Source organism: Castor canadensis, chromosome 18 (assembly GCF_047511655.1).
Source record: "Castor canadensis chromosome 18, mCasCan1.hap1v2, whole genome shotgun sequence".
Lineage (NCBI taxonomy): Eukaryota > Metazoa > Chordata > Mammalia > Rodentia > Castoridae > Castor > Castor canadensis.
Window position 1 is genome coordinate 6,287,522 of NC_133403.1, and position 14,319 is coordinate 6,301,840.

The window sequence follows — 14,319 nt, forward strand, 5'->3', positions numbered from 1 at the left end:
GATACCCTGTGGGCAGAGTAAAATCAATTTACAAATAGCATATGATAAATATTCATGAGGAGAATAGGTTAAATGGATAACTCCTAGTTAACTGGACAACTATATAGATGGTAGGTCAAGGCCAACTATGAGCCTTTTGCCTGGGAAGGAGCTGAAAAGAGATCCTGTGAGCCTTAGAGTCTTTACACTTACAGAGATTTGAAAAGTCACTCAGATACACATGAGAACAAGATTTGACATCCTCAAAGCCCTTGGCTGAATCCTGAGTTATCTTAGGCTCCACTGGACCAACAAAGGTAGAATACACTTAGATACATGTAGGATTTGTTATTGAGGCTTAAATTTCGACCACCTGTGTCACATCATCCTGAGCTGCTCAAATGCAGGAAAATTTCCACCCTGCCCTGGACAGAGTGCATGGGATTACCAGGAGAGCAGCCTCTGAAAAGGCATATGAAGGAAAGTGTTCTTGTTCACTAAACCATAACCTGTCTGCTGCTGACCTTCCTCCCTGTCTTCACAGGCCAGTGTTGGACAGTGGTCACATCATTCATAGGGAACTTTTTAGGGAAAATAAGTTGCAATTTCCTTCCAACAATTGTTCACTTGCCATCCAATTCGGGCACTAATGTGTGTCCATTTACATTCTTCTTTCCTAGTTGATGCTGGTTAATCTGTTTTGTGCATCTGCCACCCCAGGTTAAACCATCAAACTCATCTGCACCCCAAGCATCAAGTCCAGAGGTTGGGAGGAATGGTGACTGAACAGCACAGGGAAGGACTCTCCATTTCTGATGTGAAAAGGTAGTACCAGTGAGGTGGAATATAAGGATGAGTGATCTCAATTTTCTTCTCAGATCCTGCTCTGGCCTCAGTCAATACCTCCGTCCAAATATATACACAAGATTGTGCTCTGACCTTAACTTTGGTGCAGGTGCTGGCACTGCAGACAGCACCTTATAACCGTAATATTGCAGTGAATGCAGAAGAGAGATACATCATGAATTGTGGTTTATCTGCCTACTGTCCACTGCTCAGTCATAGTCCTGATTAATAATTCTGATGGAGCCTTGTGACACTGCTTTGAGACTTACCATTTTCCTAAGTATTATTGTAATTCACCACATATGGAAGAGGATGATAATTTTATTACTATTTATTAATTGTCAGAGAACTTTGTACGATTGTCATACAGCCATGTGATTTATTTTTGTCATAATCTTCCCCTCTGTTACTCTTATCCCTCCCATGTTTCATGATTTTAATGAGTTTAATTTTTGTGTTTTCATATATATACATATATATACACATATATATGAAAAGAAATGCTGAAAATTTACACACACAAACTATCTATTTCTCAATCTACCTATCTATATATCCATCTATCTATCTATCTATCTGGTTTACCTTATTCACCTCCAACCTTCTACCTCTGTGTTCACTTCTCCCTATACCTTCCATTAAAGGGTCCTCCTCTATATTTATGTCAGTTTTTGTTACAATTTTATGTCTATATTAGGCTTATGAGAAAAAAATGCAGTATTTGTCTTACTGAGTTGGCTTACTTTGATTAACACAATGAACATTTTCACGCCTGTTAAACTGCTTTCTTTGTGTGATGCTGAGGACTGAACACAGGACTCAGTGCAAATTAGGCAAGCACTCCATCTCTGAGCTACATCCTCAGCATGACAATGATCCTTTTCATGTCCTAACTAATCTTGTCCCCAGATCATTTTCCCTTGTTGCAACACAATTCTTTATGCTATTTTCAAAATTGAGAATTTAAATACAGACATGTGCAATGGTTACCACTCACATGGTGTGGTTTGCTTTCCAGATTGTACAGGTAAAACAGGTACATTCATGGAAAAAATACCTTCATTGGCACATTTTCTGTAGGCATCAAAATTCGTGATAGATAAACTTCCCCTACAAAGCCAGACACACAATATGATCTTGTCCTCACCCAAAGGATCGGTGCTGCACACATGATTTTCCTCGATTCTACCTGCTTTCCATGGACTAAATGTGCACAGACAGTGCCTGGTGTGCAAAATAAAGTAATCGAATGTCTGGGTGTGGGGAAGGAAGGCTCACCTTTTACTGAGGTTTTGAGTGCAGCTTCCACCATCATCCAAAGAGAAATGAATATGAATTATAACTCTAAACATTGTGACAGAAAGAAAATAAGGTGAGGGGAAATGGTGACATGGCAAACAGAGTGATTCTATTCAGTGTAGCAGAGAAGTGCTGTCCACCTGCACTCAGATATAAGCAATGGAGAAGGAATTTGTACTAACAAAGGAACACCCGTGAAGTAATTGTGTGGATATTCAGTGTCAGTATTTAGAAGGTGGCAAGTGACCCCAAACACTCAAAAGAAGCTTGAAATACCAGTTAGTATGGGACCCATTGTGTCAGCCACAATAGAACCTTATCTCATTACACATTTCTTTGTATTTCCCCAACACTAGGTATTAAGCCTATTGAGAACAGAGTATTTTTGTTTCATTACCAAAGCACAGGACACAGGGTGACTCAAAGGTTCAACTGAATATAGGTTTATGGAATGAATATGTGACTTCACATGAATGGGATTTCAATGAGATGCACAGATCAGAGGCAAATCTCATGATTACTCCTGGTGACTGGACATTTTGAGTTTAGGGTCTTGAGTTAATTGAGGAGGAAGTGTTAAACAAGAAATTTGATGTCAGTGTCCAAGGAACAGCAGAGATTATGTAAGCAATCTAGGATAGGTGTTCTATAATATGGATTGGATTCCATGTCTTCATGTGGAGAATGTGAAGAAGGACATGATGGTCTACACGTTTTAAGAAAGGAAACATTAAATACATGTATACAGTGTAGAAAACATTGAGGATGGAAGCCACCCTCCATGAGCAAATGTACTGTAATGTAGTGCAAGTTCTATGAATATCTGAAAACTTTCAAATAACTAGAAACTAATAAGTTATTAAACAGTAAAACATCAAATGCAGGGCACGAATCTACCATACTATCAGACAGATTTTTATGTATTTTTCATTTTTTCCTGTCAGACAGATTTTAATATTCAAGTCACCTACAATATCATAATTGACCTAAATCAGAAAACTTGTAAAAAAATGATGAATTTTTACCTCAGTGTCAACAAGAGACAATTGCCCACTGAGAGAAGACTAAAAAGGAAGGAAAAATTATTGCCAGAGAATTTATGTATCAATCTGAAGTTGATTATTTAACAACATTCTTGGCAGTAAATTTTTCTTTATCAGTTAGTACAATTTATATCATTAAAAATGTAAGTAGAAGAAATAGTAAACCAAGATGAAGAAATTGTACTCCACTGATTAATTCACAGGCTGTAGGGCAGTTAAATGTATGCAGATTCTAAATTGTTTGTTAATGACATAATGTGCTTTATGCAGCTTTTCTGGGCTTATAATATTTTCTGTTATTATCTTTCTATCTATACTTCCACCTCTATCTTTTCTCACATGTTATAGACAGGGAATTTAGCTGGGATTTAGAAACTATGGAAATTACACACAATGTGTGAAAATCATTGTACTTGTTAATTAGATCATGGATATGTTACCCAATAGAGTGAGATGGTAAGCAGCAAAATCCAGCTCTGTTCTCAGGTGAGGAGCCTGGAAAATGCTTGTCCTGTGAACAGGATATGGTGCTGTGGGCCTGAACAATTGGCCCCAAATAGATGCTCAATAAGGTACATTCACTGAAAGAAGCCATGGCATTGTAGCTGGACCCTGTACCCACTGACAGAGACTAATAATCCATAACCTTTCTTTCCTGACAGAATCTGCCCTTCCCACGACACCCACAGAGGAAAGCAAACCTTTATCATCCTAATTTGGCAGAGTTATCTGTGCTGAAGCACCAAAAGTCAGTGACAGACTGATTCATTCATGACAGGACCACATTTGAATTAACAGCCCCACTTCTGCAGAGGGTGGAAAAGAAACTGTTCCCAAAGTCTGCTCAGCCCCATTGTTAGGACTAGGGTGCTATATCCACCATGGCCTGGACACGTCTCCTTGTCCTCCTCTTGTGCCATAGCCCAAGTAATGACAGATTATGGTGACCAGTTTGAAATTTCCAGTTTGAATAAAATATTCAAGCTCAGAATCCATGGGTCCCATGGGTTAATGCTGAGTAAATGAAACTTTTACTGTGATGCCTACCTCATCTTCTCTGTCTGTGGATTTACAGATTTCCTTTCCCAGCTGGCACTTCTTCAAATAACCTCTCTCTCTGCAACTCCTGGAGCATCTGCGGAATTTGCCTGCATCCTTAATGTTGGAAGATATGTTATAATCTGCTAAAAGCAAATACCAGGGAGTTCTCCCAGGTACCTACTGCATCACTGCTTAGATACAATAAGCACCAAGGCTCTGGAGAGCCCAGCCACTTCTCTGGATCCAAAGATACCTCACCCAGTGGAGGGATTCTGCACATATGTGGGCTGCAGTCTGAAGATGAGGCTGAATATTGCTGTATGACCTGGAACAGTCATGCTTCTCACAGTGACATGGGCAGAAAGCACTTGGGAAAAAATCATGGTCTTCTGAGGTGATGGCCTCTGAGTGCTGTTTTTTTAGGTTAAAATAACATTAATTGTCATACAAATGAATAGTTATCCATAATAAATTACTTTCCATGTGATTTTGAAATATTTGTAAATATTTGGGAGTTAACATGCAGCATGTATTCCCACTAGAGCTTGATTCTGAAAAGAAATTCTTTGGTGTACTATATGTGACCCTGATTTCAATCATACCCAAAAGACAACCTGCTGTGAAAATTCTTGTTCAACTGTTGAGTGATTATAGATTGATGCCACCTGCAATGGCCTCCATCCTAAATCTCAGAATCCACATCAACTAAGTAAATGTCTGCTGTCCTGCTACTTTGTGTTTTTCTTTTATTGATTACTTCAAAATTCGTTTAGTCAATATTTCAATTTTCCAACATATGTAGGTATGGAGCAATAGCACAGAAGCCTTTGAAAGAGGAAGCTGCAGGAACTTTCCTCCTGAGAACACAGTAAAAATCACTACCGAAGTGGTGAGAATTATCAGACTCAACTGTATTGGAAGGATGAAATAAACTCACACATTTGCTTCATCCAGGGGTGCTGATGGAGAAAGAAGTTGGCATCAGACAATAACTTTCACAGCAAATTCTGGTCAGTGAGATAACTGAACAATCATTCCATAAATCACACTGAAAAAAGTGAAGTCCTAGTAATTAACAAGCACACAAATGGTTGAAAAATTCTCCAAAATAAGGAAAGCTATTCACTTTTCCTAAAAAAGGGCCCAATGATCTCAAAGCAGCTTAAATAAAAGGCATCAACCTTAGATATATTGTGATCAATCTCTTGTAAGTGTCAAATAAAAATAAAATATTGAAAGTAGCAATCCATCATCCAAAGTTCTATAAGTGCCAAAATTGTTCCTTTAAAAAGGTAAAAAAGTGATATTCACTGATAAATTAATGGGTTTTATGGAATACCTGACCAATGAGATACACTGAAGGAAATACTTGAGGCAAATGGTCACAAGAGAGGCTAACTTGAAAATATATGAAGAATTAAAAATCCTGACAAGTATATATAAAAGCTTGTAATTTTGTTTTATTGTTAGTTTGCTCTCTAACATATCAAAATATGAATTAAAAGAAAGAAGTGAAACCTAGAATGATGAATGAATGTAAATGTGAAGAAGAAGAGTATAATCATGCTATAAAATCACAAATAGTGAAAGGAAAGATGCCTGTATAGGAGTAGAGGTAATACATGCTTTTGAAAATAAGTTGATATCAACTCAAGTTATATTGTTATTAATGTAAGATAGTAATCATTTTGCACACATTTATCTCTATGATTAATAATAGAAATCACAGATGATGTGAAAAAGACAAAATAAGTGAAGAAAATGGTTTTGTGATTTTTATACATCTATAAATATGGAACATTTCAAATTACTGAACATTTCAAATTACTGAACTTTTGTTAACAAGGGGAATGGAGTAGGCTGGTGAATAATGGAGGGCATGAATATAACCAGAGTAAAATATATGTGTCTATGAAAATGTCAAAACAAATCCCACTGTATAGGTGTCATACTAATTAAAATATTTAGAAAACAATGAGCAGAGTTGGAGAGACCTACACAGCTCCATTAAACATGCAAACAGATGCATGATGTGTGTCTCCCAAAAAGAGAGGATAAGGGGAAGAAATGTGATGAACAAGTAGTGGTTGAAGGTTCTTCAAAATAGGATAAGCTATGCAGCTTTTATACTAAGGGCTCAAAAAAGCCTGTATCACAGAGTTGAATGGTTACATATTATGATAGAGCTCTCAAAAATCAAACGCAGAACTAAAATACTGAGGGCAGCAAGAAAGAAGGAACTCTTCACACACAAGAGATTCTCAATAAGATTAATGTTCAGTTTTCAACAAAAATAATAAGGTGAGAAGACAGAGTCATAATGTACACATTGATGAAAGCCCAATCTCCCTAGAATTCTATATGTGGCAAAATTCTTCATCTAAAATAAAAGTTAAAAATTATATTCCCTGATGAAAATTTGGATTATCTGGAAGACTTGACCAATGAGATACACTGAAGGAAATCCTTAATACAAATGAGTACAAGGATGCTAACTTTAAGGCATATGAATAATGAAAGCTGTTGATAAGGAACTACTTATATAAATATAAAAATTTGTAATGCTGTGCCTTTGCAAACTTGACCTCTAAAATTTTACCATACAAATAAAAAGAATAATGCAAAGAACGAGAGATATAAATTAAATGAAAATGGACAGAGAGAATAACAATGTTATTTGCAGCAATAGCATCATAAACTATGACAGGGAAGACACTGGATAAAGAGTAGAGGTAAACTAAGCTATTGAAACTAAGTTGAGGTCAACATAGCTACATTGATATTAATATAAGATTTTAGCCACTTTGCACATAGCGACAAGTATGATTATAATTTTGAAACACAAAATTAGACATTTTGAAACCTAATGCTTAATTGACAGAAGTCCTTCATGATCAGGAAGTCATTAAGTGGAATGCATCTGTCATTGTTCCTGAAATAAAAGTAGCCTGGGACCCAAAGAAAGTCGGGTTTTCTACATATTAAATTTTTGACAAAAGCCTAAAGATGACCTTAAAGCTATTCTAAAAGAAACAATACAAATGCTTAAAGGATTTGAACAGCTCACCCTGCTCCATTGGATTCCACCTGTCTGTGTAGTGTTGCACACGTAATGGTGGGCATAGTTATTTCAGAGTGAGGCTGAATTCTGTTCCACAACATGTGAGGTGACCAATTCTTTGGAGTCACGTAAGAATCAGGGATGGTCTAGTTTTGAACTCTTCTGCCAGCAGAGGGAAGCAGTTACACTAGGAGTGGGGTGAGGGTGGGGGCAAACAGACCTCCTTTTTTGAAGAGACTCTGCAGAGTGACCTTAATTTTCAAATGCCTCAAGTCATACATTAGACAGATACTATCCTTGGTTGAGGGACAACATCTTTCTGGATTGAAGCACTTCTGACTGGCAACCAACTAGATCTCAGCCCTATTGGAGTCATAACCATGACACCTTCACAGAGATACCAGGGATCTAGAGTCCTTGTTCCTGTCACTTTAACAAAATTACATATACTTATATCCAAAATGATAAAGAGAATGTATTCTGGAATCTGGTTACAATTTTTGTGTGAGAACAGGGATATATGGAAGGGAACAGACACTATGTCCTAGTAAATGGTCCTAGAGTTGGTGAGAAAAACCACAAAAGCAGGTTGTTGCTCACCAGGAAACAGGGCTCATAATAAATGATTTTATCAAAATGTTAATGACACAGTATTACATTCTAATGAAAAGTCCAAGAACAATGAAAAATTTAACTGAAGCTCCCAGAGAGGAGAAGAAGAGCCAGGTCCATGTTTCATCTTTGGCTGAGTAAGTTGAAGAACCATGCTTGGGTCATCAGTTCTACCCAGGGCAAGACTCCTGGAGGTCTACAGCCCTGCTGAGCAGGATGCAGCACACAACTTTGGAGAGTAGGATTCAGGTATTTGTTTTAATATGAGAGGTGACTGTGGAGAGGAGCTTTGGATTCCATGGCAGATTTTCTGATCAGAGAAGTTGTAGGAAATGAGGACTCTACCACTGCTCTTTAGTCACCAGTTCGTACCCATATCCAGAAGAATGTTCCTCACTAGCCCTAATGTGGAGGCACAGGGGAGGAGTTAATTTGCATAAATACTGAACAAACACAGCCCAAAGAAACTTAGAGAGAATAAGAGAGGCCTGGTGGAGCAGAGCTATTTTGTGAATTCTCTGGAAGCCCTGTTCTAGAGCCCTACACCATGGCAAAGATTCCACTCCTAATTCATTTCCTCAATTTCTACATAGGTGACCATCCTAGAACTGTGACAGACTCAGCTTTCAAAGGACTCTGAACTGGGTCTACCTCTGAGCACAACCTCAACAAGGCACTTATTGGGAGGGTGGTAACCTGGGAATATATAGTTGTACACACCAACTGCACTACTTTCTTCTCTTGCAGGTTCTTTGGCCTCTTATGAGCTGATTCAGCCTCCCTCAGCATCAGTGGCCCTTGGACAGACAGCCACCATCACCTTCTCTGGACATGCACTGCCAAACAGATATGCATATTGGTATCAGCAGAAACCTGGCCAGGCCCAGTGCAGGTGATATACAAAGATAGTGAACGTCCCTCGGGGATTCCTGACCGATTCTCTGGGTCCAGCTCTGGGACAACAGCAACTCTGACCATCAGCAGAGCAGAGCCTGAGGATGAGGCTGACTATTACTACTGTTTGTCAGACGAGAGTGATGATGCTCCTCACAGTGACTCAGGCAGATGGGGAAGTGAGACATAAACCCTTTCCTCGTTTGGGTCACACAAACTTATGAGGAAGCCTTGCATATCTCACTCAGAAATGAGGCCCCCAAATGCATTTTTCTTTGAGCGTCAGGGATGTTCTGCAGTGTTGAATTATGGTCAATTTAGAACTCTCAAGCCAGCTTGTTGCTTGTTTATCATTCAGTAAATAAGAGGAAGGTGATTTGGACTAGAAGGACAGACAGATGGAGGGATATGTTATTGTCATCATCACATAACATCTTTATGTTGGCATATGAAATACTGCATGGATTAGTCCATGATGAAAAGAGACTGGTGTGTTGGGTACTCAGTGTTACAAGAGAGTTGGAGAATAACTTCCACAGAAGGTGGACACAGGAATTGAGGGCCAGTTACCCACATCTGCACTGTGATTCATAACATGCACCCTACAGGAGAGAGGTGCAGAATTGAATCATTTTAATTCAGCTCTCCAAATCCTGTACATAAATGATATGCATGAGATATTATAAGAACTTTTGTCAAGGTCACAATGTATCCCCAAAATAACAATAGAAAAACAATGATTCTTTTCAATTATCCAAGTACAAATGTAGATATGGTCAATTCTAGGAATCACAGGTCAGCCAATCAAAGTGGTCTGCAGTGAGGGCTGTCCAACTCTCTTGTCAGAAGGAAGTCCATACATTTCAGTAGCCACATTTTCTCCAAATTAAGTCTTTTATGATAAGTGGGTCCAAAATAATACAATAAAACCATCCCACAAACAATGGAAATAATACATTTTACCCTACAACATATTTTTCATATCCTAGCCCCACTATTTTTCTTCCTCTTTGATATTGTATAAACATATAGGGATTAAAAATTAACTACTTTGTGCACATATTCTGTTTGATCCCACTGGGATCATACAGAGGATTAAAACAGGTGTTTCATTAAAATACATGTAAACACATACATAGTAAAATAAGAAAGGTAAACTTTTTACCCATAAATTCCTAACTACTGTGACTATAATAGTTAATTTTCTTGTTATAATTTTTACTATTCTTTTTGCCATTACATGTATCTTAGGTAGTTTGATGCCATTATTCTTCATGCTTGTTGAGATAACCAAAACCTTCTCTCCAAGAAGTACTGCTCAAATAACAGCCCTGCTTAATTGCGTTGAATTAATTTTCATGTGTGTACGTTTGTGTGGCAACTTGATATGTGAGATCAATCACCAGCAAATACTCCCATTTTGCTTGCTGATTCTTTCTCATCACTATTTAAAGCGGGAACAAAGAGCAAGTTCAAGTCAAACATTGTTGCCTCTCCAGTGGAAAGCCTTCTTTTGAAGTGCTACAAGTGCACTAGAACAAAAATCTGTAAGTTACAAAGAATGGTACATAAATTTTAGAGTGGACCACTGTGGATAATGGTGGGTGGAGTCTCCCTATTTTCACACTTTGATTCCTGGACCTGCACTTCTGGTTATGGGAGAAAGTATATCATGAGTTAGAATGTGATTCAGAACACTTATAGCATCCTGGAGGACAGTGTCCATCCCTGCATGTGAATTGGTCAGTCCACCTGCTTTGACAGTGATTGTAGGTACAGACCACAAAGTAAGGAGAGGTGAATGGTAGACTATGAAGTTACTGCTGCTCAGTAGTGCCCATGAAATTGACTATGTGCTCAGAATTTCCATGTGAAATGCCAGAATGGGGTTACAGGCATGGGCAAGTTTCTGGATAATGGTTCTGCTAGAATCCCTTATCTACATGGATTACACATCTTTTGCAGAAAGAACCAATAGCTACACTGCCATCATGGAAGACATTCAGTGCCATAATCCATCTCTTAGAGACCTGGATATTTCCCACAGGAAACAAATTCAATTTGGGAGCTCACTGTTGGTTTCTCACATTGTTTAATTGAGGGTTGAACAGAGTCTACAGTTAGGTCACATAAGGGAAAAGAAATTCAAATGGAATATCCCATGAAAAATCACCATCCCTGCTACCATGGACACTTAATTTATGGTTCCATCCAGCAAGACACATGTGGCTGAGGGAGGAGGGTGCCAACACCCACAGAACCAGACCTCATTCATCTTTCCTTAGAAACACTTTTCCTATGAGTTGCCTGTTTATTAAGCTTTACTACAGATATATTCAGGATCTGTTGAAAAACACAGGTAATTTTATAAGTCTTTTTTCTGCACTAAAATAAAGGGGTATGATAATTTCAGTCACCTGAAATCAGGATTATAATTCTACAAAAGTGAATGCAAGTGATGTTTTATCAGAATCTCAGCTTCTAACTTTGAATAGTGAAAGTTTCTTTTGATTCATACACTCAAAACTAATCATGATTTTTAGTTTTAAGGTTAGAATTCTGGATTACTTAACTTAATGACATCCCCCAACATTTGCATCATAAACTATAGCAAAGGGACTTCATTATGACATTTTCATGCATGTATATAATGTATTTTATCATATCTATCTGCTCTACTAACCTTTCATGTACTCCATCTCCTCTCTACTTCCCCTTCCATATCCCTATTAGTTTCCCTTTACATAAATGTCTGTATTGTTCTTTATTCAAACCTAGAGTCACTGGACAAACTCATTTGGATAATCAGTAGATCATTGATGAATTCATGGGAATGTTAAAAATTCCAAGAATTAAAAGAAGACAAAATTAAAAGGAACACTTGGATTATTGCAAATGTAGTTTTAAGAGGGAATTTTATAGCAATGAGTGCCTACGTTAACAAAATAAATTAGAGGGAGTAGAAACAATGTAGCTTACAATGAACTTTAAGATATTTGAAGAACAGTAATAAATCAACCACAAGATTATGTTGACAAAAAGAAATTGCAAAGATTGAGGATTAAGTTCATGAACTATGTACAAGTATAACACTACATAAGATTAATTAAATAAAGTGTTGGTACTTCGAAAAGATAAATATAATTGACAATCTCTTAGTCCACTAACTAAAAGACACAAAGAGAAGACCAAAATAAACAGAGAGCAGTTTTTGGAATTTTTCCCTAAAAGTTCCATCAACAGATAGTAGCATATTTCGTGCTTTCTTTATATCATGGCATAGCCTTATCATTCATCTTAGTCTTATTTGAGCTAATGAACTCCACTGTAAAGGTGTTGATCAAAAATATCAGATGGACCCATTATCACAGAATACAAACAACAAACAAGGAAAAATGAAGTGTGGCAAGTTCAAAAGTGTGTTGTTAAGGATGTGGGTGAGCATTGTAATATCCTTGCCATGGCACATGTGTATGCATAGGTAGGAAGGAAGAAGGCTCTCATCTTCTTTCCCCGCTTTAAAATGCATCTCTCTGATAGAATGAAGTGATGGCCAATGGAAAATGACAAAATAATGGAGAATGGAAGATATTCCCCAACACACAATATGTATCCTTTGCAATGGCTGATAGTTGCTCCTAACCATTTAAGTTAATCTATAATAATTCCTAACCATGGGTATAAATGAGCACAGAAGCACAGTGACAAAGAAATCCAACATTAAGAATTATATTATTCCCTCAGAAAATGATAAACACTAAAACATGCAGCATAACAAGCACAAGGGAAAATAGAATGACAACAGCCACAAAATTTCCACTGAAAGATTTTTAAAGTTTAGTTCTCAAAGAGGAATATCAAAGAACATAAAGAAACTTAAAATTTCTGGGTAGAAAACAAAGGATACTAATATAGGCACCAACAAACAAACAAAGAGAAAAGGACCCTAAAACAAATGGAAAGAAACAGTTATGAAGGAAGTTCAAACATTGTGGTGACTTCAAAAAGGACAAAATCAGTTATTGTACACATGATCAAATAGATAAAGAAAACATGACAAAAATCTTAAAGGAATGCATAGGGAGAAAGCCTCATCCAGTGATTAATATTAAAAAACAAATAATGAATAATCACTGAACTTTAGAAAGCCAACTGGTATTGTCCTTTGTGAAGAACAGAAAGAAGTAAGAGTAAAAAATGTGCAAAATGAGAGAGACACATGCAATAAAGACCCTCAAGTGTATGTACATACTCATTTGGAAATTCCTGAAAGCTTATTGGAGAAAATTCTGTATGTATCTATTGCAATATTGTATGAAACTGCTTTGACTATTGATGTAGAATAATAAAAATTGTAATAAATGAAATCATAAAATGTATTTGAGAAATGATGGGTAATTTCCCCAAATGTATTGAAATCCAAAAAATAAATATCCAGAGCATAATGATAAATGGCTCTTAATAGACTTTGATGAGAGGACATATCTGTTGTACCTAGTATATGAGTGGATTAAAGAGAATTAATGCTTACTAAGTGTTGAAAATACAACAATAACACCACAGGGTTAAGAATTATATTCTTAATATTATTTTTAATATTCTTCTTGCCATTACAAATATCTTAGGTAGTTTGAAGCAGTTGCTATTCATGCCTGTTGGGATAACTAAAACCTTCTCTCCAGGAAGTACTGTTCATACAACTGCCCTGCACAATTGGGTTGAATTAATTTTCATCTGTGTGTTTGTGTGGTAACTTGATATGTGAGATGAATCACCAGCAAACACACCCATTTTGCCTGCTGATTCTTTCTTATCATTATTTAAAGAGGGGACAAAGAGCAAGTTCAAGTCTGTCATTTTTGCCCTCCAGTGGAAAGCCTTCTTCTTTTGAAGTGATACCTTTGGACTCGACCAAAACTCTGTAAGTTACAAAGAATGATGCAAAAATTTTAGAGTGGATCACTAGGAATAATGGTGGGTGGAGTCACCCTATTTCCACACTTTGATTCCTGGACCTGGAGTCTGTTTATGGGAGAAGTGCATCATGTGTTAGAAGGTGATTTAGAAAACTTGTAGCATCCTGTAGGACAGTGTCCATCCCTGCATTTGCATTGGTCACTCCACTAGCTTTGACAGTGACTGAAGTTACATACAAGGAGAGGTGAATGATAAAGCATGGACTCACTGCTGCTCAGTACTACCCATGAAATTGACTATGTGCTCCGAATTTCCATGTGATTACCAGAATGGGGTTACAGGCATGGGTAATGGATAATGGTTCTGCTAGAATCACTTATCTACATGGATTACACATCTACTGCATAAAGAACTAATAGCTACACTGCCATCATGGAAGACATTCAGTGTCATCAATCCTTCTCTTAGAGACCTGGATATTTCCCACAGAAAACAGACTCAATTTGTCCTATTGAGGGTTGAACAGAGGCTACAGTTAGGTTATGTAAGGGAGAAGAAATTCAAATGGAAGATCCCATGAAAAATCACCATCCCTGCTACCATGGACACTTTATTCATGGTTCCATA

The 14,319-nt window shown here is 37.3% G+C and overlaps 1 protein-coding gene and 1 gene segment (V, D, J or C); both read left to right on the plus strand.

The window, feature by feature from the left end:
• Positions 1-14,319, plus strand: part of LOC109684467 (immunoglobulin lambda-1 light chain-like) — a 781,398-nt gene that overhangs the window by 53,720 nt on the left and 713,359 nt on the right. The gene's annotated exons all lie outside the window — the stretch shown is intronic.
• On the plus strand, positions 8,373-8,965 carry LOC109679650 (immunoglobulin lambda variable 3-25-like). The segment is given in 2 exon segments: positions 8,373-8,474; positions 8,629-8,965. Coding segments are annotated over 2 exon segments (383 nt in total).